Below are 26,234 nucleotides of genomic sequence, written 5' to 3'. Positions count from 1 at the left end.
CACCAGTCGCAGATTCTGCACATGCCACAAACAAACCCACACCCTTTGCATTCAGGAAAGTAACAATCCCTGAAGTCCTACTGATCATGAAGCGCATCAAACCGTCGCTATGTAAAGGGGACACATGCCCAGCCAAAATAGTCAAAGACTGTGCGTCAGCTCTAGCCCCATTTGTCACCACATTTATCAACGCTTCCTTCACGAACAGCACCGTCCCTATCGCCCTTAAGGAAGCTTGGGTTCGGCCACTATTAAAGAAACCCACCCTTGACCGCAGCTCCCCCCAACAACTACCGTCCAATTACCACCGTGTCATTCCTGCTAAAAATTCTGGACAAGGCGGCATACTTACAGATTCAGTCCTATCTGGAAACGTGCAACATTCTAGGTAAAAGACAATCTGGCTTCCGCCCACGTCACGGCACAGAATCAGCACTACTGGACCTTAAGAACCAACTACTCGAAGCCATGGACAAAGGAAAATCCTCACTCCTCCTACACCTGGATCTCTCGGCAGCCTTTGACTTGGTCGACCACAAGATCTTGTGTAAACACTTCACTGACACTGCTCAATTCTCCCAGGAAGCCACTGCCTGGATCACCTTCTTGGAAGGCCGAGCTAGGAGGGTCTTCTCAGACCAGGCTTCAGCCTCTCCATCCCCCATCGGGTGCGGAGTGCCACAAGGATCCTGTTCCACACCCACCCTCTACAACCTATTCACCCTCCCACTCTTCAGTGACCTAGAAGAATTCGGCATAGCCTTTACGAACTATGCCAACGACACACAAATCCTTCTCCCCCTAACAGGTAACTATGAACAAGACCTCAACAATCTCCAGAAGACGTACACGCACATCCAGGCCTGGATGGCAGCCAATGGCCTCTGTCTAAACAGGGAAAAAACTGAAATCCTACTGGCAGGCTCCAAAGAATCCTAAAAAAACTAAACGACAAATACAGCACCTACCAGTATTGAGAACACTGCTATTACAGCCTCTACTGCAGTGAAAACCCTTGGCGTATACCTGGACTCCAGTTTATCAATGGACAGGCAAGTTAGCGCCATCTCATCCTCAGCTGCACTAACAACAAAAATCATAAACGCAGTAAAACCCTACCTATCACCAGTGAATTGCCTTAATATTGCCAGAGCCACAATCGGTGCAAAACTCGACTACTGCAACATTCTACTCCTAGGCACCTCAAACAACAACATTAACCGACTACAAATTGCACATTAAAACGCCCTAAGAGCCGCCCTTAGCATCCCTAAGAGAGAGCACATCTCCCAGGCAAGAAAAGATGCCCACTGGCTCCCAATCAAGGAATGCATAACATTCAAGGCCCTCACAATCACACACAAGTGCCTCGCCCAGACCGCCCCAGTCTACCTATCAGAAAGATTACACCAGGCTCTAACTGACAGACCAAAACGTGACCAAAACTCCCACCTACTTTCAGTCCCAGTATTCAACAGAGCTAAAGCTGGCAACACAAGTTTCGAAGTATTAGCCCCGAAAGCCTGGAATACACTCCCGCCTAGCCTAAGAAATGAAAAATCCCTCACAGTATTCAGAAAGGTGCTAAAAACAAAACTATTCAACTAAACGACCTCAACACAGTACCTTCCCCAACACTGTTCCTTGCAACATCTGAACACCCCACACCCAACGTTTGTCATCTAACTCTGTCTCGAATTGGTATGAATGCATAAGAAATATTGGTACTAATCTGTATTCACTGCCACTGAAACATATGTCATAAACTGTATAAGCAAACACTAACAGCGCCACGATGCCTCTGGGCGCTTTATAAATCCAAAATAAATAAATAAATGTCATCACGCCCGAGGGTCGCCTCCCCCATGTGGTCCTCCCTCAAATAGCTGCCCCCATGGCCAGAATTAGGTAGCGTCTGCTGTCACCTGGCCACATGAGTAGAGGCTATCTCAGGGAAAGGAGTGATGACATCAGATTCATCACATTACATTGGTGTACCTCCGCACATGTGCTGGGATGCATAATGTAGGTGCAACACAGTGCCATCCTAGGGCACAGCCACGGTACCTGCAAACTGTCGTTGATGCAGGGGATGTCCCTCGACATAGAATCTGAAGCTGTGACCACAGCAGCACTCAAATTCCCATGCTGGGCCATGAAATATCTGTGGCACAGGTGCGCCATCAGGAATGGACCCAGCGTGTAGAAGCAGGCAACACCCCAGCAAATGGTGAGCCCTCACCAAAAGGCAGGCTGGTTGTTGGGGGGTGCCTCATCGGCGTGAACCCCACATCCCTCAATGTCCTCTGCGGGAGCCTGGGAGCTACTATAGGCATGAATGAAAATTAGTTGCTAGCATTTAACACTTGTTACAAGCATTCCCTAGTTTCAGACCACACTGTGGTTCTGGTGTGTCACAAGACAGAGGCCATGACACTGTTTATGAAATGGTACTGGGGCCAACGTAATGATTAGGCATACGGCTATGCAGAAACATATGCCTGAACCTGACCACTTGATCATGGTAGAACAATGGGCCACTTAAATAGATGGTGATTTTTACATGATCATTAATTGGGTGAAAAATGCATTGGCCCATACTATGGCCAGTCCCAAGCCACTGAAAAAATCCTCATACTTCGCTATGTCACAAGTGATGCTTAACCTAAATTGAGACAATGACAGTCCCATAGAGAGTAAGGGAGATTAAATGTTGTAACCACCACTACTTAAAGGTACAAGTGTGGGAGGAGTTGGGTAGGTCGCTGTTCTCATTTCATTCCAGTGGTGACACAGTGGGGTATCATTGGTTTACTCTGTGGTTCCTTTTTGTTGGTATTAATGCCTGCATTAATATATGATCTAATCATGAGGGACTGTTTGTAAGAAATGTGTTTTGTCTTATTTCATTCTTCCCTTTTTTATCCCAATTAGGTCCTCCAAGTATTTGCCGACTATGCAGGGTTTGTTGCACTGGATTATACTGCCAACTTCTTAGAAGGGCTTATAAAGTAGTGTGCACTATGTACACTAGTTGGGTCTCCTGAGCATCCCACAAATTACTGTAGGGCCAAGACTATACATAAGATTTGCTTAACCGATTGCAATTTCATTAAAGCTCCTCTCCTGGAGTGAACAGCCTGACAAAGAGGACAATAATTCGCTCCAATATACAAAAGGACAGCAGATGTAGTGTTTCTAAAGGAAACCCATTTCCTTGACACCATAAGGTGTACATACAATAATTACATCTCTAGTTGTTTTAGTCTTTTAGCAGTCTTTTTAGAGCTTCTATATTTTAGCATTGGTATGCAGATGATGGAAACTGATGGTAATTATATGGCATTAAGGGTTACATTGGAGAGAACATTTCTGATTCTGGTTAACGTATATGTCCCAAATGTGGAACAAGTCGATTTTTTTGAGTAACTGAAAATATTGGAGTACTGGTAGGAGGGCATATTATAGTGGGCGTTGATATCAATGAATTACCAGCTAGGGGGTAACTCCTCCCACACAGAGTGAAGGACAGAGTTAGAAAGGATTTGTTTTTCATATTAAATTGGGGGATTGGTTGACTTATGGAAAACCTTGCACCCCTCTGAGATGCAGTATACCTCTTTTTCAGCCCTGCACAATTCTTCCTCCTCAAGAATAGATCTATTTCGGTCTTCAGATCCCTTTTTGGTGATGATGTTTGCAGGTGGGAGGAGAATCATTGTTTCCCCCTAGGCGGACAGAAGTATGATTCTAGACTGCTCCTTTGATAGGACAACCAAGGGAAAGGTATCGCCGTCTAAATCTTCCCTCTGCTCTTGGAAGATACCTTTCTGAAACACATTAACGATGAGCTGTCCCATTATATTGCGTCTAATGAGGGTTCAGTGTCAGATGTGTGTTTTGAGATGCACGGAATTACTCTAATATTATTAGAGTAATATTAAAATATTAGTTTTGCTACACACTAAGGTCAATTTAGGAAATAAAGAGGACGAGGCACTGGAAGGTGCTATTTTCAACTTAGCGAAGGTAAACTATAAAGACCCCACATACGATTCTAGAGAAGCAATGGTGGGGATGGATGTGCCCTGGGCCAAGAAGAAGACGTTTTCCCTTACAACACATCAGTCATTTTAGGAAGGTGGGTGAAAAGATTGAGGCTCTTCTGTAATCCTGATTGAAATAAAGATGAAGAGTAGGTAGGTCTTAGCTATTATTAATGGGAACAGCACTCTGTACACAAAGAACAATGGCATTGAGGATTGAAACAGTACGCTGACATTTCCCATCACTGGTTTCTTTGAAGATACCGCTCTCCTTAATTTCATCGAAAATAAATGCTTCACATATGTGTGTTGTAAAATAAACCCATGCAAACTACAGAGGACATTCCAATCGCTAGAAGAAAGAGGCTTGGACTTCAGAATACAAATGCTGCACACAAAAGTTAGCTTTGAGTAAATCAAGGCAAGAAAGTAGAAAAGAAACATTTATTGAACACTGTTTTCATATATAAGGCACTTAAATAACCCGAAAGACGGCATGAAAAATATTTATTTTAAAATCATCTCAGACGTGACAGAACTATGCCAGCCACGGCGTACCTTCATAGCCACAGTAGGCTATGATGGGAAAAATACTTTACCGAGCTCCCAAATCTTAGGAATGCAATGGACCATTTTTTGACACCGTCTAAAAGCTGCAATTTGTGAGGATGTTCAACTTGTTGTTTTCCATTTTTAAATGTCACATTACAATAATAGACAATGTCATCATAGATGCATGTGGTAGATAGAGATCAGCAATTAGTGCTTGGACCAGTCCAAATAAGAAGGGACCTCATGACCGTTTAAGTACTGGTTATCCAAGCACGTTTCCCACAAAGGATTCACTATAGAATGGCCAGTTAGCAGTCAGAGCAACTAAGACCCAATGATTCAACTGTGATCTGGAGATGCAGACTCCAGAGTGGTTTCAGGTGTACGAATAAAGAGGTTCCTTTCATTTCTGTCACTTACTCTGTAGTTATGATACCTTGCAGAGCTTTGTGAATATATACGTGGTTGCATGGAGTTCTTGCTGTATGGGATTTCATGAACAATGTCAACACTGAAAACGGGCTCCTCTACCAAAGCACAATTGTGAACATTTACTGTGTCGATTGGATAGGTTTCTGGGTTTGAAATAATGGATAAGTGGATGATTCTCTCCAATATTTGTTTTGGGTAGCTTCTTTCTAGATTGTCTAGTTTTTAATGTTTGTGCATATAAAATGCATTCCTTTTGCTTTTCCCTCTCAATGAAAAAGACTCCACTGTTTTTGAAAACGTCACTTTTCATGAAGCTCTTTGTTTTCAACTTGCAGAAGACGCATCTCTGTTTATCCACTCACCACAAGAATTCTTAATTCGAGCTTGCAGTCTGAATTTTTTTTATAATTCAGTTTTTCCATTTAAACCCACAGAAGAACTTGCAGCAGAAGAGTCTTGTAGCACACCTTCTAGTGTTTCATCTGAAAGATCTATTGTGCCAGTGACCCCCATTCTTTTAGCTTCACCAGTCACATCCATCTCCTGATCTTTAGTACCAGTTGTGTGTGCTATCAGCTTTTCTTTTTTCTCAGACTCTTTGTCTTCTTGCTTTTCACTGGTCTGTACTTTTGCATGAGGTTCCTCGCCTTGCGACAAATCAATTTCATCTGTGTTGAACAACATCTTTATCAAATCATCAGCTTGTACTCGCTCCTGAAACGAAAGAAAACCCAGATGAGGAAAAGAAACAGCAATATACGAACTGTAACGCACACTCTCGCATACACACCCTTCTGTCATGCATAGCACATAGCTCTTTGACCACTGATAGTAGTCAGACCTCTATTAACCAAGAGCAACCTAAGATGAACAAAAAGATCTAGGAGGTACACAACCAGTATCTATTGTGGAATGTCCATTTACATTAACAGAATACACGTTCAGAAGAATTCCCAAAATACTAAGCTGAATGCTAGGTTGAATAGGACAATATAACATGATTAAGAAAATGTTTCTCCTGAAGTTACCCTCTTGATTTACTACTTCAGCACTCCTATATGCATGAGAAATCTTCCACAGCAAAGGACTGTACCAGAGAACTTTTCACAATACAAAGGAAAACAAGAGTAACCAGAGGCATTCATGGTGTCACCCAAAGCTAGCCCCGTCCCTTATTTATCTCAGATCCTTTTGTACACCTACGATAAACATGAGCCTGGGGATATTATGTGTGATGCGTAGAAGAATGGTGATTAGGAGCTTTAAGGACAAGCAACTCTTATAGTTTCAATCAACCATTTAAACACACTGGATAATCACCAAGCACATAACACATTGGAGGATGGGTGCAACAAAGATGCCTTCGGGTTCACCGTAAGAGGTTTCTCAGGGTGGGCTGGAAAACCTTAGCATGGGCTCTAGCAACAATGTCCAACACACAGTGCTTAGAGAAAGCATGTAGCATAGCCCAATTGCCCCCTGCAAATCACTTCAAGCTGTCTGAAAATGCTTTGAATGCTATTTTAGCCGAAAAAGAATATGATCTGGATTCCAGGACCCACAAAACTGCTCATTGGGAAATGAAGGGCCTTACAGTTTTCCTTCCCAGTTAAGTGTTACTATGAGTAATAACTAATCAGTTATTGGAGCAACACTTTTGGCCGACTCCAGACAGAATCTGAAGGGCCTTCGAGCAGCTGGATAATTATGAATTCTTAAATCATCTGATGTACGATTTGAACCAAAAAGGCAGAGGGGATATGTCCTATTTGTTGAGAAATTAAAGAGCATTATCCTTACTCAAGAAATGTAAAGTAATACAGCAGAAATGTATCGAAGCTTGCTCGGAAGACAGAAGTAAAGGCAGTAAGAATGCACTTTTCTCTAACTTGTGGTTATGGGCTCAAAAGGCTTTATGAGCCAAAACAATATTGAAACTCAATACTCGATGGACTCCATGAACTGGGCAATATAGGTGAAGGAGTTCAAGCAATGTATTTACAGCTATATTTTGCATAAAATAAAATCATGCAGCATTACAATAGGCAACATAAAAACAATGAGAGGACTTTATTGCATTCACCCTTTCATTGAGCTAATTATATTTCTTGCTACAGGGACTTGCTACAATGATACATTTCCCTCTTCTAGGCATTATTACAGGTGGCGTGTCTCAGTAGAGGCCAATACAGATGCCAACACTCAAACAAAGGAACACATCTGTCCAGCCTGAAGGACACTTGAAATCTCAGAGGGAGGGATACCCTCAAGTGAGGAAATGGAACCAGCTGCCTAAAGACCTCTGTTGGAGGCTAAAGAAGACTAGGAAAAATAATGAAAGGGCAAGCTCCAGGCTCATTCAGATAGTTGTAGGCGATCCACATTGGGCAATTCTTGCAAACATGCAACATGTGGTAATTTCGATTCTCTGGGCTACCAAATCTCCTTCTACACATCCAGTCCAGTAATTAGGAATCTGCCTTCACAGGGTGCCAAAATTCTTGATGCTTTGCCAATTAGGCTCCAGACAATCTCTCTTTTGGGTGGCTCGCCAAATAGTACAGACTTATACTCTCCATTGGTGGATTAAGAAGCATAGTGTGGGGGCCTAAGAAACTCCTTAAATTGGAAGCATATCCTGTCAATGGTTGCACATAGTCTCTTACCTGGATAACCACAGAAACAATGTGATGTGTTGTCTCTCCAAATCAGCTCCTCAAACTGTGTTGTTTCTCTCTGCTTTATCCTAAATAATGCCTCTTATTACCATGGTCCTCCCCTAGGTTGGGCCATCACACAAAACCTTTGGGTCTTTACTGCCACCTTGTTACCTAAAGGCGCCACCACACATTTGAGGATGTTACCAGGGATTACCTGTACTTCCTCGGGAGGGAAAAGAAAATAGGTTTTCCACCGACTTGCAAGCAGACATGCCCTCTGAGTTGAGTCACAGACTCATGCAGTGGAATACATGCGCTAAACATATACACAAGACACCAAACACACTTGGTGTCCTTTCAAAGGGGAATTACATGAAGATGCTCCCTCAAATTTAGCCTGACAATTCTATGGCCAGTGATACTTCTGGCAATTGGAAGAAAAATGAGAGGCTGACAACCAGGGCTTCTTGGAGGCCAATCATTCCATATCTGTAAGACTCTCCTAAAAGATAGGAGCTAGTTGGTACTTAAGGTCCTACTCCTGAGTCATTTTGTAACCTGGCCACCACGTAGTGGTGGTGGTGCACTGAAACGCACTGCTACATCGAACAGAGGCACAATTTGTTCCAGGTTTATCCACCAAGGAATGTGCAGTAGCAAAGTCTAAGGTTAAGGACCATAAATCAGCAAGTTTAGTAAGGATTAAAGGAACCTTGTTGTCATTTAAAATTATCTACAGCCAAGATCTGTCAGACAGTATTCAGGCAGTATGGAAACTTAAACATAGTATAGTACACCTACAATAGATCGTCTACATTACTGTTTACAAAGCAAAACAAGCTTAGATTGGTTTGCAACATGGTAATGTTGAAATAAACATTTTGCAGTTTAATGCCACAAAGCCAGTTTAACAAATGGAGCACGTTTGCTAGCGGTTTTCATGATACCCAGAGCAAGAGCCAGCCTCACCTTATATACTTAATGTCCAGAAAGCCCCGTCCCTGAACCACACTTTTTCAAATGGCACTCAGATTCTGGAATTCATCAATACTGATTCATTGGGTTCCTTATCCTCATGTTTTTCCATAAGGAATTACAATGTTTGCTTACAAAATATCCTTATAACTGAATCTGTATGCCCTCATGTTTCATTGTTACTAGTCGAAATTAATTACGTTTTAATGCGGAGGTATGTGAAAGCCACACTTCTTTACCCTCCTTTAGAACTCTGTGTTAGGGACAATTATTATTTCTTGTGCCAATTGCCCTCAACCTGAGAGACCCCCCATCACTTTTGGCTGTATTTTGGGAATCTTTGTATCTGTTTTCCTGAGTGAGTGGTACTGTTTCTCCCTCATTCATTCCTTTTGCTCTGACTTGGGAATCTTACCTGACTGCTACTGTAATTCTTTTTACTTTAATGGAGTCATGCTTTCCTCCATGTATTTTATTACAGGCATCTGTAAGTGATTGTTGCAGCACACAGCACCCCAGGTGCAGTGTTGCTGGGGAGTCCCTTGCGCTTCCCTTTTTATTATTTTTTATTATTTCCCTATGAGAACTTCTGTTCCCAGGTATAGTAGGATACTTTTAAAATATTACTGATCTTTTCTTTTGTGGTATCAGCACACACCACCGCATGGGGGGGGGGTTAAGGGGTTACACAGTAACTCCTTTCCCATTGCTCCTGTACCTTTTTAGTTACAGTACAGAGAAACCTATATGGCTGATGGCAGTGGATACATTATTCTACACTGTGCGTGTCAGTTACTCGCAGGCTGGTACAGCACCCTTGGGTGACCATTTTCCCAAAATGGCCCCAGTCTTCCTTTCTCACTGCATTTTTCGTTTGTATGTTTCTGCTTGACCCTTCTTCTACCAGTCCAAGGGGGGTCCTCTGAGTTTTGCCTTTGGTGGCTCCACTGTGTCTGCTGAGGCAGGAAGTGAGGGAGGCGCCTGCAGCTTTGCATGCCTTTGTTTGAGAGTATGCCTGGCTGGAACCAGTTTAAACTGGGAGGCTGGCTTTCCTGCCAGGAAAGCCACCCCCAGGTGATTGACAGGTCCATAGGACTGAATGAATGGGTTCCTGTATAAAAGGTGAGGTTCTTGGGACAGAAGGCTGAGTCGATCACGGGAACTGAAGCTCCGAGGAAAACAACAACCAGAGACACCTGCAACACCTCCAGTAACCGGAGAAGCACAGCTGAAGTACTGCTGCCGTCCTGACCCTGTTTTTTAATTGACACGGAAGCTCTGCCAAGGACGACTTCCTCCTTTGAACTGTTGGGCATAACCAGCCTCAAGACAGTCTTCAACTTGACGTCCTGCAGAATCCCAATACCCGGGGTACCTCGACAACTTTGACGTGCATTGCTTTGCCATTGACGAATCTCGCTGGAACTTCGGTGGCATCAGTGTGGACCCCCAGAAGCATGAATCCTCTCCTCAGTGCCCCCTCACCAGAGTGCAGGGCCATGAAAAGAAGAAAATTCCAACTGCCACTGATCGTTAGCACCTGGTGCTGAGAAAAAGGTGTCAAAACCACAAACTGATGCAAGAGTAAGAAGAATTCTTTGCTGGCGAGTCTCTCTCTCGACTACTGCTGAAGGAGCCCATGCAGGCTCCCCCCTTTTGTTCACTCTCAAGGTACTGTGGGGCTAGGGGTAAACTTACCTTGAGCCATTTGTGTCACTCCTTTGCTTTTGGAGTACTGTGTTTGCTGTTTGGGTGTACAACCAACTTCAGTCGCCCAGGCTTAACAGTTTGTGACCCTACAGGAAGGCTTCCCCAAAGTGCCTGTAACTTTTTAAAGAACTTACTTGTTACCTACCTGTGCTAAGAAGATTTGCATCATAACTGTCGCATTCCCATTGACTTGGGCATTGCTGGTTTCCCTACAGTAAATCTTCCGTCCTACTGACTTTGGCTTTGCTGGTTTCCCCTAAAACATGAACTGAAGAACTCCTTTATAGTTTGGGAAAAGACTGCCTTTACCATACAAAAAAAAGCTACAGTGTTGCTTACCTGTGATTGTTGCATCTTTACATTGTTTAAACCTACTTATAACACAATAATGCAGAGTTAAATACAAACGTGCTTTTACTGACCTGACTGAAGTCACTCTGTGTGTGTACATAATTTACTCACCTGCTTTATTTTTCCTCATTATTCTAAGTGTGCGTTTGATGCTATTAGTTGATACAATATTCCTTTGGTTACTACTTGCCTTTTGTATCTATAAAATACATGTAACATTTTGATACAACTTTAAGTGTGTGTTTCTTTGAATCTGTGTATGTTCTTATTGGGTATTTATAAAGCACCTATACATTAAATGGTGGTTCAAGGCACCACAAGACAAAAAAAGGGGTGTGGGGGGGCAGGGAAGAAAACAACAATAACGGTCCTACTAGGTCATGTGTGATTTTGATCGTAACAAGAAGTGCAGGGGGGAGTGGAGTTGGCGAGGAGGTGGGGGTAAATGGGGGGGTGGGGGAAGTGCCGGTCTGGACGTAAGGGATAATGCTAGGGTGTGAGGGAACGGCGGGGAAGAGTGGCAGCATACATGTGCAGGGTGGGAGGAGGAGGGGAAGAAGAGGGCCCCTGGGTCTTGGCAAGTGGTAATGGGAGGCGAGGTGGGCAAGTGCTGGGGAATGCAGGGAGTGAGGACCACATGCTGGGTGGGTGCGAAGACGGGGGTGGCCCAGGCTTGGTAGGAAGGTACACCCCACCAGGCTAGTCAAGCAAAGTGGGCCCGGGAGGGCAAGTGCAGGTTAGGAGGCAGTCAGGGAGACCAGGGTGCTGGGGTAGACTGGGCGAGGAAGGCCTGGTGACTAAGACTCAGAAGGGACCAGCCAGTCAATGCGGCAGAGGGGGGCATTAGCAGGGTATGGGGAGAAGGAAGAAGAGAAAGGGAGGTTTTGAGAAGCTTCCGGGAACTTAAGGCGATCCAGCTCAAGCCTGAGAGGGGCAGGGAGGCCATTCCAGTGGGAGGCTCCTGTCGAAGAGAGAGAGAGAGAGAGAGCGAGAGAGAGATCTACTCCCACTCTCTGCTTGGAAAAGCGTCTGATCTGCTGAGAATTGGAGCTAGAAAACCGAAGTGCTCTAGCCGGGAGGTGTTTAGGGAGAGAGTTGGGCGTAGCAGGGTCCCAGGCCCCAGAAAGCCTTGTGGATGATGCACAGGGTCTTGAACTTGATCCTCGCAGCCACCAGGACCCCAAGGAGAGATATTAGGGCTAGAGAGATGGGGTCCCTGGGCTTGAGGCCAAGGATAAGTAATGCAGTCCTATTATGGATTAGTTGAAGAGGGGGCAGGGAGGATAAAGGTAGATTGAGGAAGAGGCTGTTGCAGTAGTCCAGATTAGAGAGGTCCACAGCTCTGGAGACATTGAGTTTCTGGGGGAGGGGGAGGAAAGGGAGAATGCCTCTGAGGAGGTGCAGCTGAAAGTAGACCTTCTTGGCAAGGTCTGCTGTGTGAGGAGAGAAGGAGGGAGAGAGTCGAAGATGATGCCAAGGTTTTTTGCCCTCACAAGAGGGTGAGGGAAGGAGAACCATGGAGGGCGGCCGGAGGGAAGGAGGGAACAGGGGTCCCAATGAGAAGGAGCTCAGTCTTACTTGCATTAAGGCAGAGATCGTTAGCAGCGGACCATGCCTGAATAGCAGTCAGGCAGTCAGGATTGAGAGAGGAAGAAGAGGAGAAAGTGGAGGGAAGCTTGAAGGAGAGCTGCGTGCCGTCTGCATAAAACGAAGTGAGCAAAGAAGGTGGAGATCAGGTGGGCCAGAGGGGCAAGGTAGATGTTGAAAAGCCACGGCAAGAGGATAGAGCACTAAGGAACGCTGCAGGTAGAGAGGGTGCTGAAGGAGAAGAAAGGGCCATCAGATTCAGTTTGGTGGATCAGTTGGGAGATGACCAACTTCTCCAAGATTTTGCCCAGGAAGTGGGTAATTGAGATAGATAGGGCAGTAGTTAGCCAAGCAGGAAGGGTTGGCAGAAGGCTTAAAGAGAGGGTGCACAAGGGAGTGCTTCAGGGGTAGTGGGGAAGGAGCCAGTGGCAAAACAGCTATTGCAGAAATCAGCCAAGGCTTGAGCAAGGGAGGCAATGTTTTCCTTGATGGTTCTGGAGGAGCAGCGGAGCACCTGTTTGGAGGAGACTTTCGTAGAGAGGACTTGCTTAGAGACCTCATCCAGTGCAATGGGTGAGAAGGTAGAGAGTAGGAGGGAACAGGAGAATAGTGCCAAGGGAGGCCCGAGGGCAGGTGAGGGAGGGGGAGGGGACTAGAGATTGAGGACAGGATGTCCTGAGTTTTGGATGTGAAGTGGGAGGCCACTGCAGTGCAGAGGGCCTGGGAAGGCAGAGGAAAAGTGGAGAATGCAGTAGGATTGGCAAGCTCTTTGCAGATATTGAAGAGTACAGCCGTGTTGTTGGTAGCCCCAAAGATGTGGGCTTGGATATGGACCCGCTTTGAGCAGATGGAGTCTGCATCTGCATTGCCTTTGGAGCAGGCAGCATGCCAGTCTGTCAGTGGATGTGCTTGAAGCCAGCCACTTCAATTCAGCAACTATGCACTTGCATTTCAGAGAGGCTAGGATGGGATCATACCAGGTGTTGCGCTAGGAGGCAGGTTTCATGCGGATCCTCATGAAAGGGAAATTCACAAGGGGGGGTCCTGGGAGTCCCTCTGCCAGACATTAGTCCTGGTTACGAGAGACATACCCAGAGTCTTTAGCTCACTATCTTTCACAGAGAAGAAATATCCCAAACATATCAGTTTTTGTCCTGCCCTGGGGCAGTCCAGCACCGAAATGCTAGGCAATTCTCCTCTGAACAAGAGTACCAACAGCATCCCCAGACACGTGTTTCGGTCTGGTTGGACCTCATTAGTAGGGAGGAGCTGTGCCTCTGTAAGAATAGTGAGCAAGGGGTTCACGTCTGGATTCCCCTAGTAACTTAGGGTGAGACCCAAAGTTACTTAGATATGCAAATTCACAAGGGGGGTCCTGGGAGTCCCTCTGCCAGACATTAGTCCTGGTTACGAGAGACTTAACCAGAGTCTTTAGCTCACTAATCCTCATGAAAGGCGCAAGGATGTCCAGGGTGTTGGAGAGGTGAAGGTTAGAAAGGAATGTGCCATTTCTGTGCACTGACAGACAGCTCACATTCCTCCTCCTAAGATAGCCCTGGCTGCTCTGCCATCTACCAACCTTCGGTAGTACAGGTTTATATTAGAAGTTGGGTCCCTGAAATCAAGGGATAAGTCTTGTAGAGTCCAACCATAAACGGACTTTAGAAAAACGCACCTAACACTGGGATGGGCTGTGAGGATTAGTCATGCCCAGCCCCTGTGAAGTGCTATGCTGCCTGGATTCCCCAGAGTTCCTCCTTGTGTCCCAAGACATTGTGAGTTCTAGCATCATGGGTAGGTTCTGTTCACCCTCCACATCACAGATCTGGGGTATGGCAGACTATTGAGTGTCTCTCATTTTGCCACAATGGCATTTGCTCAAATGCACACATTTCTCTCCTCTCAGATCATTTGATCTCATGGGCCCAAACATAGCTAACAGCAGGATTGTCCCTAAATGTCATCCAGCTAAGAAAGGAAGGAGTTAGGGCACAGTGGTTGTGGAGGACAGACACTGGAAAGAAGGACACAGGAACAGTTAGCCTGGCCGCACATACTGACAAGACTCTGGCACAAGCTACAGAGCACCGTACTGAAACAATTACTTTGGCCAGATTCCAAAATTATGTTGTGACCTTTCCAGATTTTGGTCACCGCCGTGCAACATCTAATTAGGCATAATTATGCGCAGGAGGCTTAAATCAGCCACAATGGAACAACATAGATGTTTATTGAAACCATTGGGCAGAGGGGGATTGGAAAGTGGAACACCCAATCCGTGACAAAGACGAGAGTGAAGAGGGCAACCACCTTTGAAGGCAGAATGAACAAACAAAGTAAGTAGCCACTCTACAAAATGCAGAGTACTGCACAAAGTCATAGATCGCGGCACCAACGTGGGAGCAAAAACAGAAGAGGAGTACCAGGTAGAGAGTCAGACACTTAGACTAGAAGGAGAGATGTGAGAGTAGGTTGAGTCTTCTGAGGACTAGATCTCAGAACATGGAAGAGACCAGTGTAAAGAACTCATTGTGGCCACAAGTCAGACGGACACAAGTGATCACAGTTCAAGGGTGTTTATTTAACAATAAATGCGATATGCAGGTTGGAAAATGCCTAATCTAAACCTAAATTTAAGATGGGAGCAAGCGTCGACCATCAAATGGAAATAAGGCAGTGCTAGTGGAGTCATGTCAAATAAAAAGGGCCTATACTAAGAAACCTATTGCCAAACCTTACAACTAATACTAAAAGGGTGTGGGGTGGTTTTCAAGAAAAGAAAGAAGTGTCCACAAATAATATGTCAGGATGCGATAGCTTGGAGCTCCCTTCCCCACGTTTTGAACACAGGGCAAGATGGGATCTTGGAGCACAGTATACACTCAAGCTTTCCCAAGCACGAGTCAATAGTCCCCCCAACCCCCTTACCCCCCCCAGGGAGAAGGCAGTGGACTGCCACAAGGGTCACAGCTTCCTTGCCCCGTTGGTTTAAGATACTTAAATGCTTAGCAAGAGCATGGACACTAGGGACCCTTCCAGATGTGCTCTCCCTTTATTGGTACCTGGGATACGAAGAGTAACTCAAGTCTTATAGTGGATGGAAGCTCTCCTAGGTAACATGCAGCTAGCTTTTGATGTGAAGTCAGGGCGTCTGGGGTCAAACCTGGAGAAAGAGCAAGTCAGCCTGGAGGCAGAGAGACCTGGAGGGAGAGAGCAAGTGCATTCCACTAGGTGACTCTGTATTGCCTGTAAGATCCAAGATGGTGCAGAGATTAAAGTAGGCTTTGCCGGGACACAATTCAAACAGGTGAAGTCAATGTAGAAACAATGGAGGACCCAATCCCCACATAGAAACAGTAAAGACTTGCATATGGATTCAATCTTGAATAGGCTGCCCTGGGAAAGGGGCTAAGGCCCACTGTAAGGAATAGACAGTTTGGCATGGGTGTAAGAAGCTGTCTGCAGGAGATGGAGGAAAAGTAGGGCCAATGAGTAGGAGGGAGCTGGAAGGAGGAGTGAAGGAGGAGGTGGTTCAAAGTGTGTGGCAACAAAGGTTGGAAAGAAAATCAGAGGAAAAGGTGCAAGGCGGCAGAAAGAGGTGAGTCGAGGAGAAACTGAAGAGAGGAGGTGGAGTAGAGGGGATGGAAAGGAGGCCAGAGGGTAAGAAGTGGTAAGTAAGAGCTTGAAGAAGGAAGTTGGGAAAAGAGGAGTTAGAACATTGGAGAACAGATTACTTAGGTGAATAAGAGCAGTGAAACAAATACATAAAAATCGGTATGAGGTGGAAAAGAAAAAAGGTTGCTGAGGGTAAGCCGAGAAGGATGGGAAGAGGAGAGGTGGTTCAAGGAAACCATGGAAAGAGAAGTAGATGGAACATTGAGGAAGGAAGGAAGAACCCAGATAGGTTGGCGGAGTGTGTGGAAAGAAAAAAAGAGAAGAAACCCAGGAGCATGGAAGGAGACTGAGTAGTGACAAGAAGGGAGGAAAACAATAACAGAAGGAGGGTGAGTGAGCTACTAAACAAAAGGAACATAAAATAAAAGAGGAGGAAGAGCAAAGTCAGTTGAGAGGACAAGGAGGGGAATAAGCAAGAGAAGGTTGCAGGCAACCTTCAAGAGGGAAAAAGTGGAAAGGATCTGGAGAGGAGCTGGGTGATGAAGGCAAAAAGACAACAAAATCAGAGAAAAGTTGTGGCAGGTCAGAAAGTGGCAAACCCAACACTTGGTGAAGATGTGCCCTGGAGGGTGGAGGATGAACGTCAAGGAGGTGCAGGTAGAGCAGAGGTCTGCAACTGTTGGCACTGCAGATGTTTTGTACTACAATTGTCATCAGCCGTAGCCAGAACAGTCAATGGTCAGTCTCTGGAGGATAGCTCAGGGGCAACATGCTCGCCTTGGAAGCAAGATGATGCGGAGCAACACCAGTTCGATCCTCGGGTCCGCGCTTAGAAACCTCTGGGTATTAAGCACGTTATAAATAACCAATTATAATTATAAGGGGTCATATGAATCGTAGTGGAAAACATCTGGAGACCTAAGATTTTGAGGAAGGAGAGGGATTAGACGAGAACATAAGAAAGAAGAAACCGGTGATATTATTTAGTCATGTGCAGATGGCGGTCTTCCAAGGAGAACGGGACTTACACGACCAGAAACTATCAACTAATAAAGAAGTACAGGGGCGCCTACAACCTCTAGGACTGAGTGACTGAAATTATCATTACCCCCTGAGAAGTAATCCAAGTTGGAGCTTGCCAACTAAGTTTTGAACTGGAGAAGTCATCCTGTGGGTGTTGAGGTTTTATATTACAATTTATTTAGTTTTGCCCCATCCCTATAACTATCCCCAATAAACTTTTAAGCATACACCCTTGGGTCCGCTTGGTGTTGATCCTACTCTGCATTGTGACAACACCCATCTTGTTCAGTAGAATCTGTTAAACTTCACTGATAAAATCCTGCATGTTTTGATTCTTCACCATGGATGTTTCTTTAACAGTCAACCCAATTTCATGTAATGTGAATTATGTGAACACTGCACGATTATATTAACTGTATTTATTTATAATGTTTAACGTGCTAGATGGCAAGGAACAAGTTACTTACCTGTAACTGTTGTTCTCCAGCATGGGTCTGGCATGGATTCACATGCTCATGAATATTCCCCGTCGTCAGGCTGGGAATCCTCGGTAAAGAAAAAACCAGTATCAGTTTCGTTTCTGATCTGTCTTTCGTAGTAATAACCAATCACTGGTCTCTGCGTCATACTGACCACAGCCAATGACTGCCCTCTACCTAAGCACCGCCTCTGGCAGCCATCTTCAGATTTGGAAGCACGTGAAGTGGCAGTATGACCAAGTGAAGAGCCGCAGAGGGGTAGGCGGGAGGGTTCGCATGTGAATCCATGCCAGACCCATGCTGGAGAACAACAGTTACAGGTAAGTAACTTGTTCCTTCTCCAGCATGGGGTCTGGCATGGATTCACATGCTCATGAATAAAGAATACATAGCAGTACACACATGCACAACCACGGGAGGTGGCAAAGGCTCAACATTAAGCATAGCATCAAACTCAACATTAAGCATCTTACCTCCTCACCAGGCTCACCTCAGGCGAACAGGTTGCGCAGCACTGCTTGGCCGACCCTGGACTCCTCCCTGGAATCCCGGTCGACGCAGTAGAATCTCGTGAAGGTGTGCGTCGACCTCCACGTAGCAGCCCTGCATATGTCCAGCAGGGGCACACCAGAAAGGAACGCCGTGGTAGCTGCGATCGCTCTGGTGGAATGGGCTCTCGGACGGCCGGGCAGCGGTCGGTTTGCCAACCGATGACAGTACATGATACAGCCGGAGAGCCATCTGGAAATGGAAGCCTTCGAGAGAGCCTTCCCCTGATTGACAGGTCCAAAGTTCACAAAGAGTTGTGACGTCTTCCGAAAACACTTCGTGCGGTCCACGTAGAACTTCAGCGCTCTAGCTACATCCAGCGAGTGCAAAGTCCTCTCAGCCGGCGACGAAGGCGACGGGAAGAATACAGGCAACACCAAGGGTTCGTTGAGATGGAAGTCCGACGGTACCTTGGGCATGAAGGAGGGGTGCGTCCTGAGCACTACCCTCGTGTCGTGGAAAGTCAAGTACGGGGCCTTGCAGGAAAGGGCCTGTATCTCTCCCACTCGTCGTGCGGAGGTGATGGCCACAAGAAAAGCAGTTTTCCACGATAGAAACTTCAACGGGGCCGAGTGCAGAGGCTCGAACGGAGGTCCCATGAGCTTGGTCAGCACCACGTTGAGCTCCCACGCCGGGGCCGGAGCCTTCACCGGCGGGAACGATCTGAACAGTCCCTTCATGAACTCTTTCACCAGACGATGAGACCACAAGGACGTCCGCCCCGTGGTTCTGGTGTATCGGGAGATCGCAGCAAGATGAATCTTGATGGACGCGTGTGCCAGTCCAGCTTTGGCCAGCGTCAGCAGGTACGGCAGTACTTGGGGGGCCGTAATCCGTAGAGGGTTAATCTTCTGTGCGTGGCACCAGACAGAGAACCTCTTCCATTTGTGTCCGTAGCATTTAAGAGTCGAGGACGCCCTGGCCTTTGCAAGAACCTCTCTGCAGTCGGCCGGTATGTCGTATCCTCCAAACTCTAGCGCTGCAGGAGCCAGGCCTGCAAGTTCAGCGACTTCGGGTCGTGGTGGAGGATGGCGCCTCCTTCCCTGGAGAGTAGATCCGCGTCCGCCGGCAGCTTGATCGGCGGGGACGCTGACAAGTCCAGAAGGTCCGGGAACCATATCTGCCTCGGCCACGCAGGTGCGACGAGGATCATCCTGCACCGTGACCTCTTGAGCTGGTTGACGAGCCGGATTAGCAGAGGCAAGGGAGGGAACGCGTAGAGGAACAGGCCCTCCCAGGGGAACGAGAAAGCATCGGCCATGCTCCTCGTCTGGGGAAACCTGCTGGCGAACCTCCGGCACTTGGTGTTCGTCGCCGTCGCGAACAAGTCGATCTGTGGTGTGCCCCACCGTCGGAAGAGACGATCCACCAGATCCTGCCGTAGTTCCCACTCGTGGCACGAGCGCAGCTCCCTGCTGAGTGAGTCGGCGATGGTGTTTTTTATCCCTGCCAGATGAAACGGCACCAGAAAAATCCTTTGGGCGACGGCCCAATGCCACAGGTCCTGCGCCTCCTTGGACAGCGCTGGGGACCTGGTTCCGCCCTGTTTCCTGATGTAAAACATGGTGGTGGTGTTGTCGGTGAAGATCCTCACCACCTTGCCCTTGAGGGACGGAAGGAAAGACCTGAGGGCCCAAAACACTGCACGGAGCTCCAGGACGTTGATATGCAGGGACTTCTCCGTCGGGAGCCAGAGTCCCTTTGCGTGCAGATTTTCGGTGTGCGCTCCCCACCCTTCCAGGGAGGCATCCGTAGTCACAGTCTCCTGGTGGGCTGGGGTCTGGAAGTCCATGCCCGCCGTCAGATGCGCGCGGGTGCCCCACCACCGTATCGCTCGTCGGAAGTTCTCGTCGAGCTTGATCCTTTCCTCGAAGCTGCCCGTCGTCTGGATCCAGCGCGCATCCAGGAATTCTTGCAACGGGCGCATCCGGAGCCTGCACATGGGAATGAGGTAGATGCAGGAAGACATCATCCCGAGGAGGGACTTGATGGACCTCACTTTGGCCGCGTCGGCCACCAACATCCGTTGCACCTTGCCCAAGATGGTCCTGGTCCTCTCCTCCGACGGGGAGGCCAGAAGGGACACTGTGTCTAGCCTCGCTCCGAGGAACAGTGCGACTTGCGCGGGCACCAGGTGGGATTTGGCGTAGTTCACGAAGAGTCCCAGGTCCGTGAGAAGTTGGACGGTCCTTGCCGTGTGAACCACGGCGAGTTCTCTCGTCTTGGCGCGGATGAGCCAGTCGTCCAGGTAGGGGTAGACGTGGATCCCCTCGCGGCGCAGCTGCGCCGCCACCGGTGCGAGGCACTTGGTGAATACCCTGGGTGCCGACCGTAGTCCGAAGGGGAGGGCTCTGAACTGGTAATGACGCCCTTGGACCATGAACCTGAGGAATTTTCGGTGCCCCTTTAGGATGGGAATGTGGAAGTAGGCATCCTCCAAATCCAACGACGACAGGAAATCCCCTTCCTCCAGCTGGCCCAGGACGTGCTGGAGGGTGACCATCCGGAACTTCTGCGCCTTGATGAACTTGTTCAGACGTCGGAGGTCTAGGATGGGGCGCCATCCTCCCGTCTTCTTCTTCACGAGGAAGTATCTCGAGTAAACTCCGGAGCCCCGAAGCCTCTTTGGGACGATTTCGATGGCGCCCTTTCTGAGCATCGCCTTTACCTCCAGGAGAAGTTGAGGGACGTGAAGTTCTTTCCTGGCCACGGGGGGGACACGCGGGCACCTTCTTTGAAACTCGAGCGCGTGACCCCGGGCCAGGGCGTCCAGAACCCAACGGTCGGTGGAGATGGACTCCCACACGCTGACGAAGCCCGCCAGCCGGCCTCCCACCGGGGTGCTCCGGTGGGGGCCCGACCCCACAGCCGGTTCAATCCTGCTTGGACGCGGCCTTGCCGCCTTGACCTCCTGGGCGACGACGGCGGGGTCCGCTAGACTTGCCTCGTCCTCTGTAGGCCTCTTGCGACGAAGAGCGGGCCGCTTGACGGTAGGAAGCGAAACCGCCGCCGGAACCTCTGGAGGCGCCCTTGCCTCCGCTGCTCCGAAAGGGCGTCCGACGTTGCTGCAGGACTCCGAGGGCCCTGGCCGTCTCAGTATCCGCCTTGATGGCCTGAAGGGAATCGTCCACTGTCTTCCCAAACAGGTTGTTCCCGTCGAAGGGCATGTCCAGGACTCTGGTCTGGACGTCCTGCCGGAAATCCGTAGCTTTGAGCCATCCACGACGTCGAAGGCAAACGCCGTTGCCCAACTGGCGGAACCCAGTGTCGGCGATGTCCGTCGCCACGGTGATGGCGTGGTCCGAGGCCACCTCACCTTCCTGCAGGATCTCCAGGGCCTCCGCCCTCTTGTCGTCCGGCAGAAAATCCAGCAGGGGAGCTATCTTGTACCAGAGCTCCCTGTCGTAGCGAGCCACGATAGCCAAGGCGTTGGCCGCTTTAATCGTCGTCGCTGCCGACGAGATGACTCTACGTCCCATAGCATCCAATTTCTTTCCCTCGCCGTCCGGCGGGGAAGTCGATGTGGAGGCCGCACCCCCCCCCCGCTTTCTTCCTGGCTGCCGCGGAGACGACGGAATCCGGGGTAGGCTGTGCCCGGAGGCACAGGGGGGCCGTGTCCGGGACCCGGTACTTCTTCTCGTACCGGTCTCTTCTAGCTGGCGTCGTGGAAGGGTTCTTGAGGAGGGAAAGGCCCTCATCCCAAATGTCGTCCAACAGAGGCACTGCGAGGACCGTCTTCCTCTTGGCCTCGCGCCGCTGATAAAGGAAGCCTTCCTTTTTCTTCTCCTCAGGGCAGAGTTGGAAAAGCTCGGAAGCCCTGGAGATCATGGAGTGGAAAGATCCGATCTCGTCGGGCGGAGAAGCCCTGGCGGGAGGCGACGACGGAATATCCTCGTCGTATGCCTCGTCGTCCGTACCCGTCGCTGCCGTGTCAGTCCCCGTATCATCCCCTCGGGTGGACGGGGGAGAGGGCTGGACGGGGCGCGACGGTTGAAAAGGAGGTGGTGGATGAATCCTTCTTTTCTTGGTAGGGGGAACACCAGAAGGTCCCGGTTCTGGATCCCCCGACGGGAAAGGTTCTTCCGTCGGTAACGGTAGTCTCGTCCTTATCTCGGAGCATAAGGACTGTATGGCCAACAAAATGGCCGCCGAGTTGTCTTGCGGCGCTGGCAGAGGGGAATCCGACGGGCGAGCAGGGGCCCCGTCGGTATCCTCGACGATGTCGTCGTCGTCGTCACCTGCGTCGGGGTCCATTCCGACGGGCTGGCCTTCTTCCACGCCTAGGCCGTGGCTTAAGACCTCGATCAGCTCCTCTTCTGAGGTTGAGGCCGAATCTACGACGACGCCCTGCCCCCCCTTCTTCTTCCCCACGGGGGGTTTCACGGGGGTCCTATCGATGGGCACAAAAGAAGACTCCCTCCGAGGAGGCAGGGAGATTCTGGGCCCCGAGGTCGCTACCACTGGCGCAGCCTCCACAGGCTGGGCCAGGGCCGCCGCGACCGTTTCGATAGAGGGCTTGGTCGGATGGATCAAGGCCTTCACCACCTTAGGTGCGCTCACCGCCTTATCCTTGAGGGAGGGGGCACTGCCACGCTCCTCCTCTGCCTTAGAGCTCGACCGGGGCCTCTCCAGGAGTTTCGCCGGGTGCTCGGCCTTCCTCTTACCCGACCCAGAGCGTTGGCTCGTGGTTGATGGTGCCGGGGAGGGTGCGCCCTGCCTGGCGCCCGTAGAGCCCGACCGTTCGGCGCTCCCGGTGCCAGCGGACTCGCGGTGCTTAGCCTTATGTTGGGCCCCCGTCGCCGGGGCGCCCTCAAAGGTCTTAGAAGACCGCTCGGGTTTCTTCTTCTTCTCGCCAGACGGGCTCTTACCCTCCAGCCAGTTGGCGAGACGTTGATGACGGTCCTTCATGGTCCGTTCCGACATGTTGCCGCAAAACGCACAGTCCTTCTCCACGTGCGTCTTGTCCTCATGGAGGCAATAAAGGCAGAAAGAGTGTTCGTCCTCCTTAAAGACGTTCTGCAGCTGGCATCCAGGGCAGACCCTGAACAGCTTTCCGGGCGTCGAGCTTCCCTTCTCCTGGGCCATCTCCGAGACAGGGCCTGAGAAGCTTCTGGAGTCCTCCGAAGCGTAGCTCGATGAAATCTTCACCCTTGAGGGGCGCAGACGAATCCGACACGGGTCCCCGTTGATCGGATGTAGGATCGGTGGAGCTTGAGGCTCTTTTGACCGAAAGAATCGAGTTTTTGTGAAAAAACGCGAAAAAATAGCACTAACGCTCGAGAGCAATAGCACGAGGATCCCAACACATGAACGTGCGGTAAAAATCTGAAGATGGCTGCCAGAGGCGGTGCTTAGGTAGAGGGCAGTCATTGGCTGTGGTCAGTATGACGCAGAGACCAGTGATTGGTTATTACTACGAAAGACAGATCAGAAACGAAACTGATACTGGTTTTTTCTTTACCGAGGATTCCCAGCCTGACGACGGGGAATATTCATGAGCATGTGAATCCATGCCAGACCCCATGCTGGAGAAATATACTTTGCTTCAAATCATAGAGGAGGTGGGAAGGATGAAGGGTATGTCATTCTCAATTTTCAACCAATACCTGGCAACTCTTGCCCACCACATTGCCATTTTCTGCTCCAATTTTCCCTGCTATGGCCGCAACTCATTTTCAGGCTTCCCTCGGCCACCTCTTCTCCTTCTCTCATCTTGGATGGCCTGATCTGCAATTCAGGATTGGTGTGCCGCCAACGATCTCTGCTTGAACGTCAGCAAGACAGAGATCCTCCTCATCGGCACACGTTCACCCTCCTTTCCTGTCACTCTCTGGCCGGCCCCCCGTGGCCCTCCTCCTTCCCCCTCCTGTGAGGCTAAGAACCTTGGGGTCATCTTCGACTCCAAGCTCTCCTTCTGTGCCCACATCTCTGATGTCTCTAAAAAGTCAAACTTCCTACTGCACCTGTTCAGAAGTATTCTGCCTTTCCTCTCCTTCCCCCAGAAGCTCAGTGTCTCTCGAGCCCTGGTTCTCTCTTTCTAAATCTACCTGCTTCTACTCTCAGCCCTTTGCAACTTATCCAGAACTGGACTGCAAAACTTGTCCTTGACCGCAAGCCCTGGGATCATATCTCTCCTGCCGAGAAATTTCTCCACTGGCTCCTAGTGGCTTCAAGGATTAAATTCAAGACCCTTTGCATTGTCCACAAGGCTTTCTGGTGCGTGGGTCCAAAATACCTTCAGCTGTCCCTCCGTAAATACCTTCCATCCCGAGCTCTTCGCTCCTCCACCTCTAACTCCCCCAGGGTCAGTTGTTTTTCAAAGAAACAAACTGAGGGTAGATCTATGTCTTCGGCTGGGGCCTCCATCTGGAACAGTCTCCCTGCCACTCTGAAACTTGAGAACCATCTCTGGTTCCGGTAGCACCACAAGACCTTCCTCTTTGCTTCTGCCTTCCCTCCTCCTCTCCCCTGCTGATCTGTTCTGTCTCGGCATCGTGCACCTGGTGCCCTTTGACTTTTGGGCCCAGGCACCTGCTCACCCTGCCACCCACCTCCATTGCCTCCTGGCAATCCCTTGCACTGGGGCCTGTATCTGTAACCCTACAGCCACCCCCTCCCCTTTTCTGCACTTATCAGACACACCTCTGTCTGTTGCCTTCAACCTAGCACTTGTCACTTGCTGGCTGCACTACCACTGTTTGTTGCTTTTTATTATTTATTTATTATTTATTTTTATTCCTCTGCTCAGCACTTTCCACTTCTCCCCCCTCCCATGCACTTTCCCTCTCCCATGCACTTGCGCGTTCTCAATGTCACTAGGCCTAGTAAGATCGTTGTTTTGCTCTCCCTTGTTCCCCCACCTTGCCTCGTCCAGCTATGAAACACTTGTGTACGAGCGTGATTCAAACAAAATATCAATTAAGACTGAAAGCAATCGTCCAGTTCCTGACATCCAGGAGAGTGTGACAGGTGGAGAGTGGAGGTCGGGACATTCACAGCTTGTCCTGGAGGCCACATTTTAGCTCCTCACCAGGTTGAAATAGTGGGTGGGCAGAAAACGGGAGAGAAGGTGGAAGTGGGCAACAGCCCGTGGAAAGGGCATAAGGGGAGTAGAAGCACAAAGCAAAAACATTTTGTTGAAAAAACAAGGTTAAGCGTCTAGATCAAGTAGAAGGAGACGAGTAAAGGAGGATAAGTGCTAACAGAGCAACTGAGGAACTTCAAAGGCGTATAATGGGAGTATAAGGATGAGGGATGATAGATCGATAACGTAAGAGTGCGGGAGATAAAAAAGGGGAAAAATCTGCAAGTGCAAGGAGAAGACGGTAAGAGATGATGGCAGGAAGAGAGTGGGAGAAAGACGAAGAATGGTGGGGAAAAAATGGAGCGGGTGGAGGGTACAATTTGGGCAGCCTTAGTGAACGAGAGTACACCGACAGGAGGTGAACACAGTTTGAGGGAGATGGAGAGTAAAAGTAAGGGGTGCAGAAGAGAAAAAGCGAGCGGAAGAAACTGAGAAAATGGATTACACAACTACAAGGAAAAGAGGGAGAGAGTGTTGAAAGGTTAAAATTGCAACAGGTTAAAATAATGTCACATAGGAAGCCTTCAAAAAAGTTTTCACATTTTCAATTGGTGACCTAAGCGGGAAGCCCCCAAAAATCCACACCAAACGTACTTGCTCTGTTCAACAACTTATTGGTTATCTGGCCCAAATAGGAGCAGTGCAACACAGCCCCAGAGGCAATTTGGGTTGCAATGCCATTTCAAGTGTGCTCACTCGTTCATATGAGAGAAAAGGACAGACAGCATGGACTGCAGAATGCATCACATAAAAGGGGCTTCAGGAAAGCATTTTTTCTGGCTAAAAATACCAGATACTCAGCCAAGGTTCAGCAGTTATCCAATCCAGCATGGTAAGAGCACACGAATGTGGGTGTGGTTCTTTTGCAGTGTTTACTGTCTGTACTTTACAGGAATGTAAGCCACAGGCAGCCTTAAATGGCAGGTAAACATACCTGCTGCTCTCCGATGCCTTTACATAAATATAGGTGCTAGAGCGCTTTCATACTGCACTTAAGGCATCAGGTTAAAGGGCAGGAAATGATTTGCCAACTCCAAGTAGGATGTTTTCCATCCCCGAGACTTCCTGAAGCACTTTCTTCATCGACCAGATACACAGAAGGGGAGACGGCCTCATCATATCGCCTCAGTGTTTGCAGTTTAAAGTCAGTTGGCATAATCCTATACACCTA

At 48.7% G+C, this 26,234-nt stretch overlaps 1 protein-coding gene across 1 annotated transcript in view; it reads right to left on the bottom strand.

Moving 5' to 3' along the window:
- Window positions 1-4,476: 4,476 nt before the first annotated feature.
- The window catches only part of P3H1 (prolyl 3-hydroxylase 1), a 471,788-nt gene continuing 450,030 nt past the window's right edge, over window positions 4,477-26,234 (bottom strand). Inside the window, exon 15 of the mRNA XM_069610462.1 lies at window positions 4,477-5,744. Within this exon, the coding sequence (XP_069466563.1) occupies window positions 5,433-5,744 (312 nt within the window). The 3' untranslated portion in view covers window positions 4,477-5,432. The remainder of the gene's footprint in view (window positions 5,745-26,234) is intronic.

This window comes from Ambystoma mexicanum, chromosome 8 (assembly GCF_040938575.1).
Source record: "Ambystoma mexicanum isolate Mex_15411 chromosome 8, UKY_AmexF1_1, whole genome shotgun sequence".
NCBI lineage: Eukaryota > Metazoa > Chordata > Amphibia > Caudata > Ambystomatidae > Ambystoma > Ambystoma mexicanum.
Note: the sequence above shows the minus strand (reverse complement) of the source record. Positions and strands in the feature narration are given on the sequence as shown.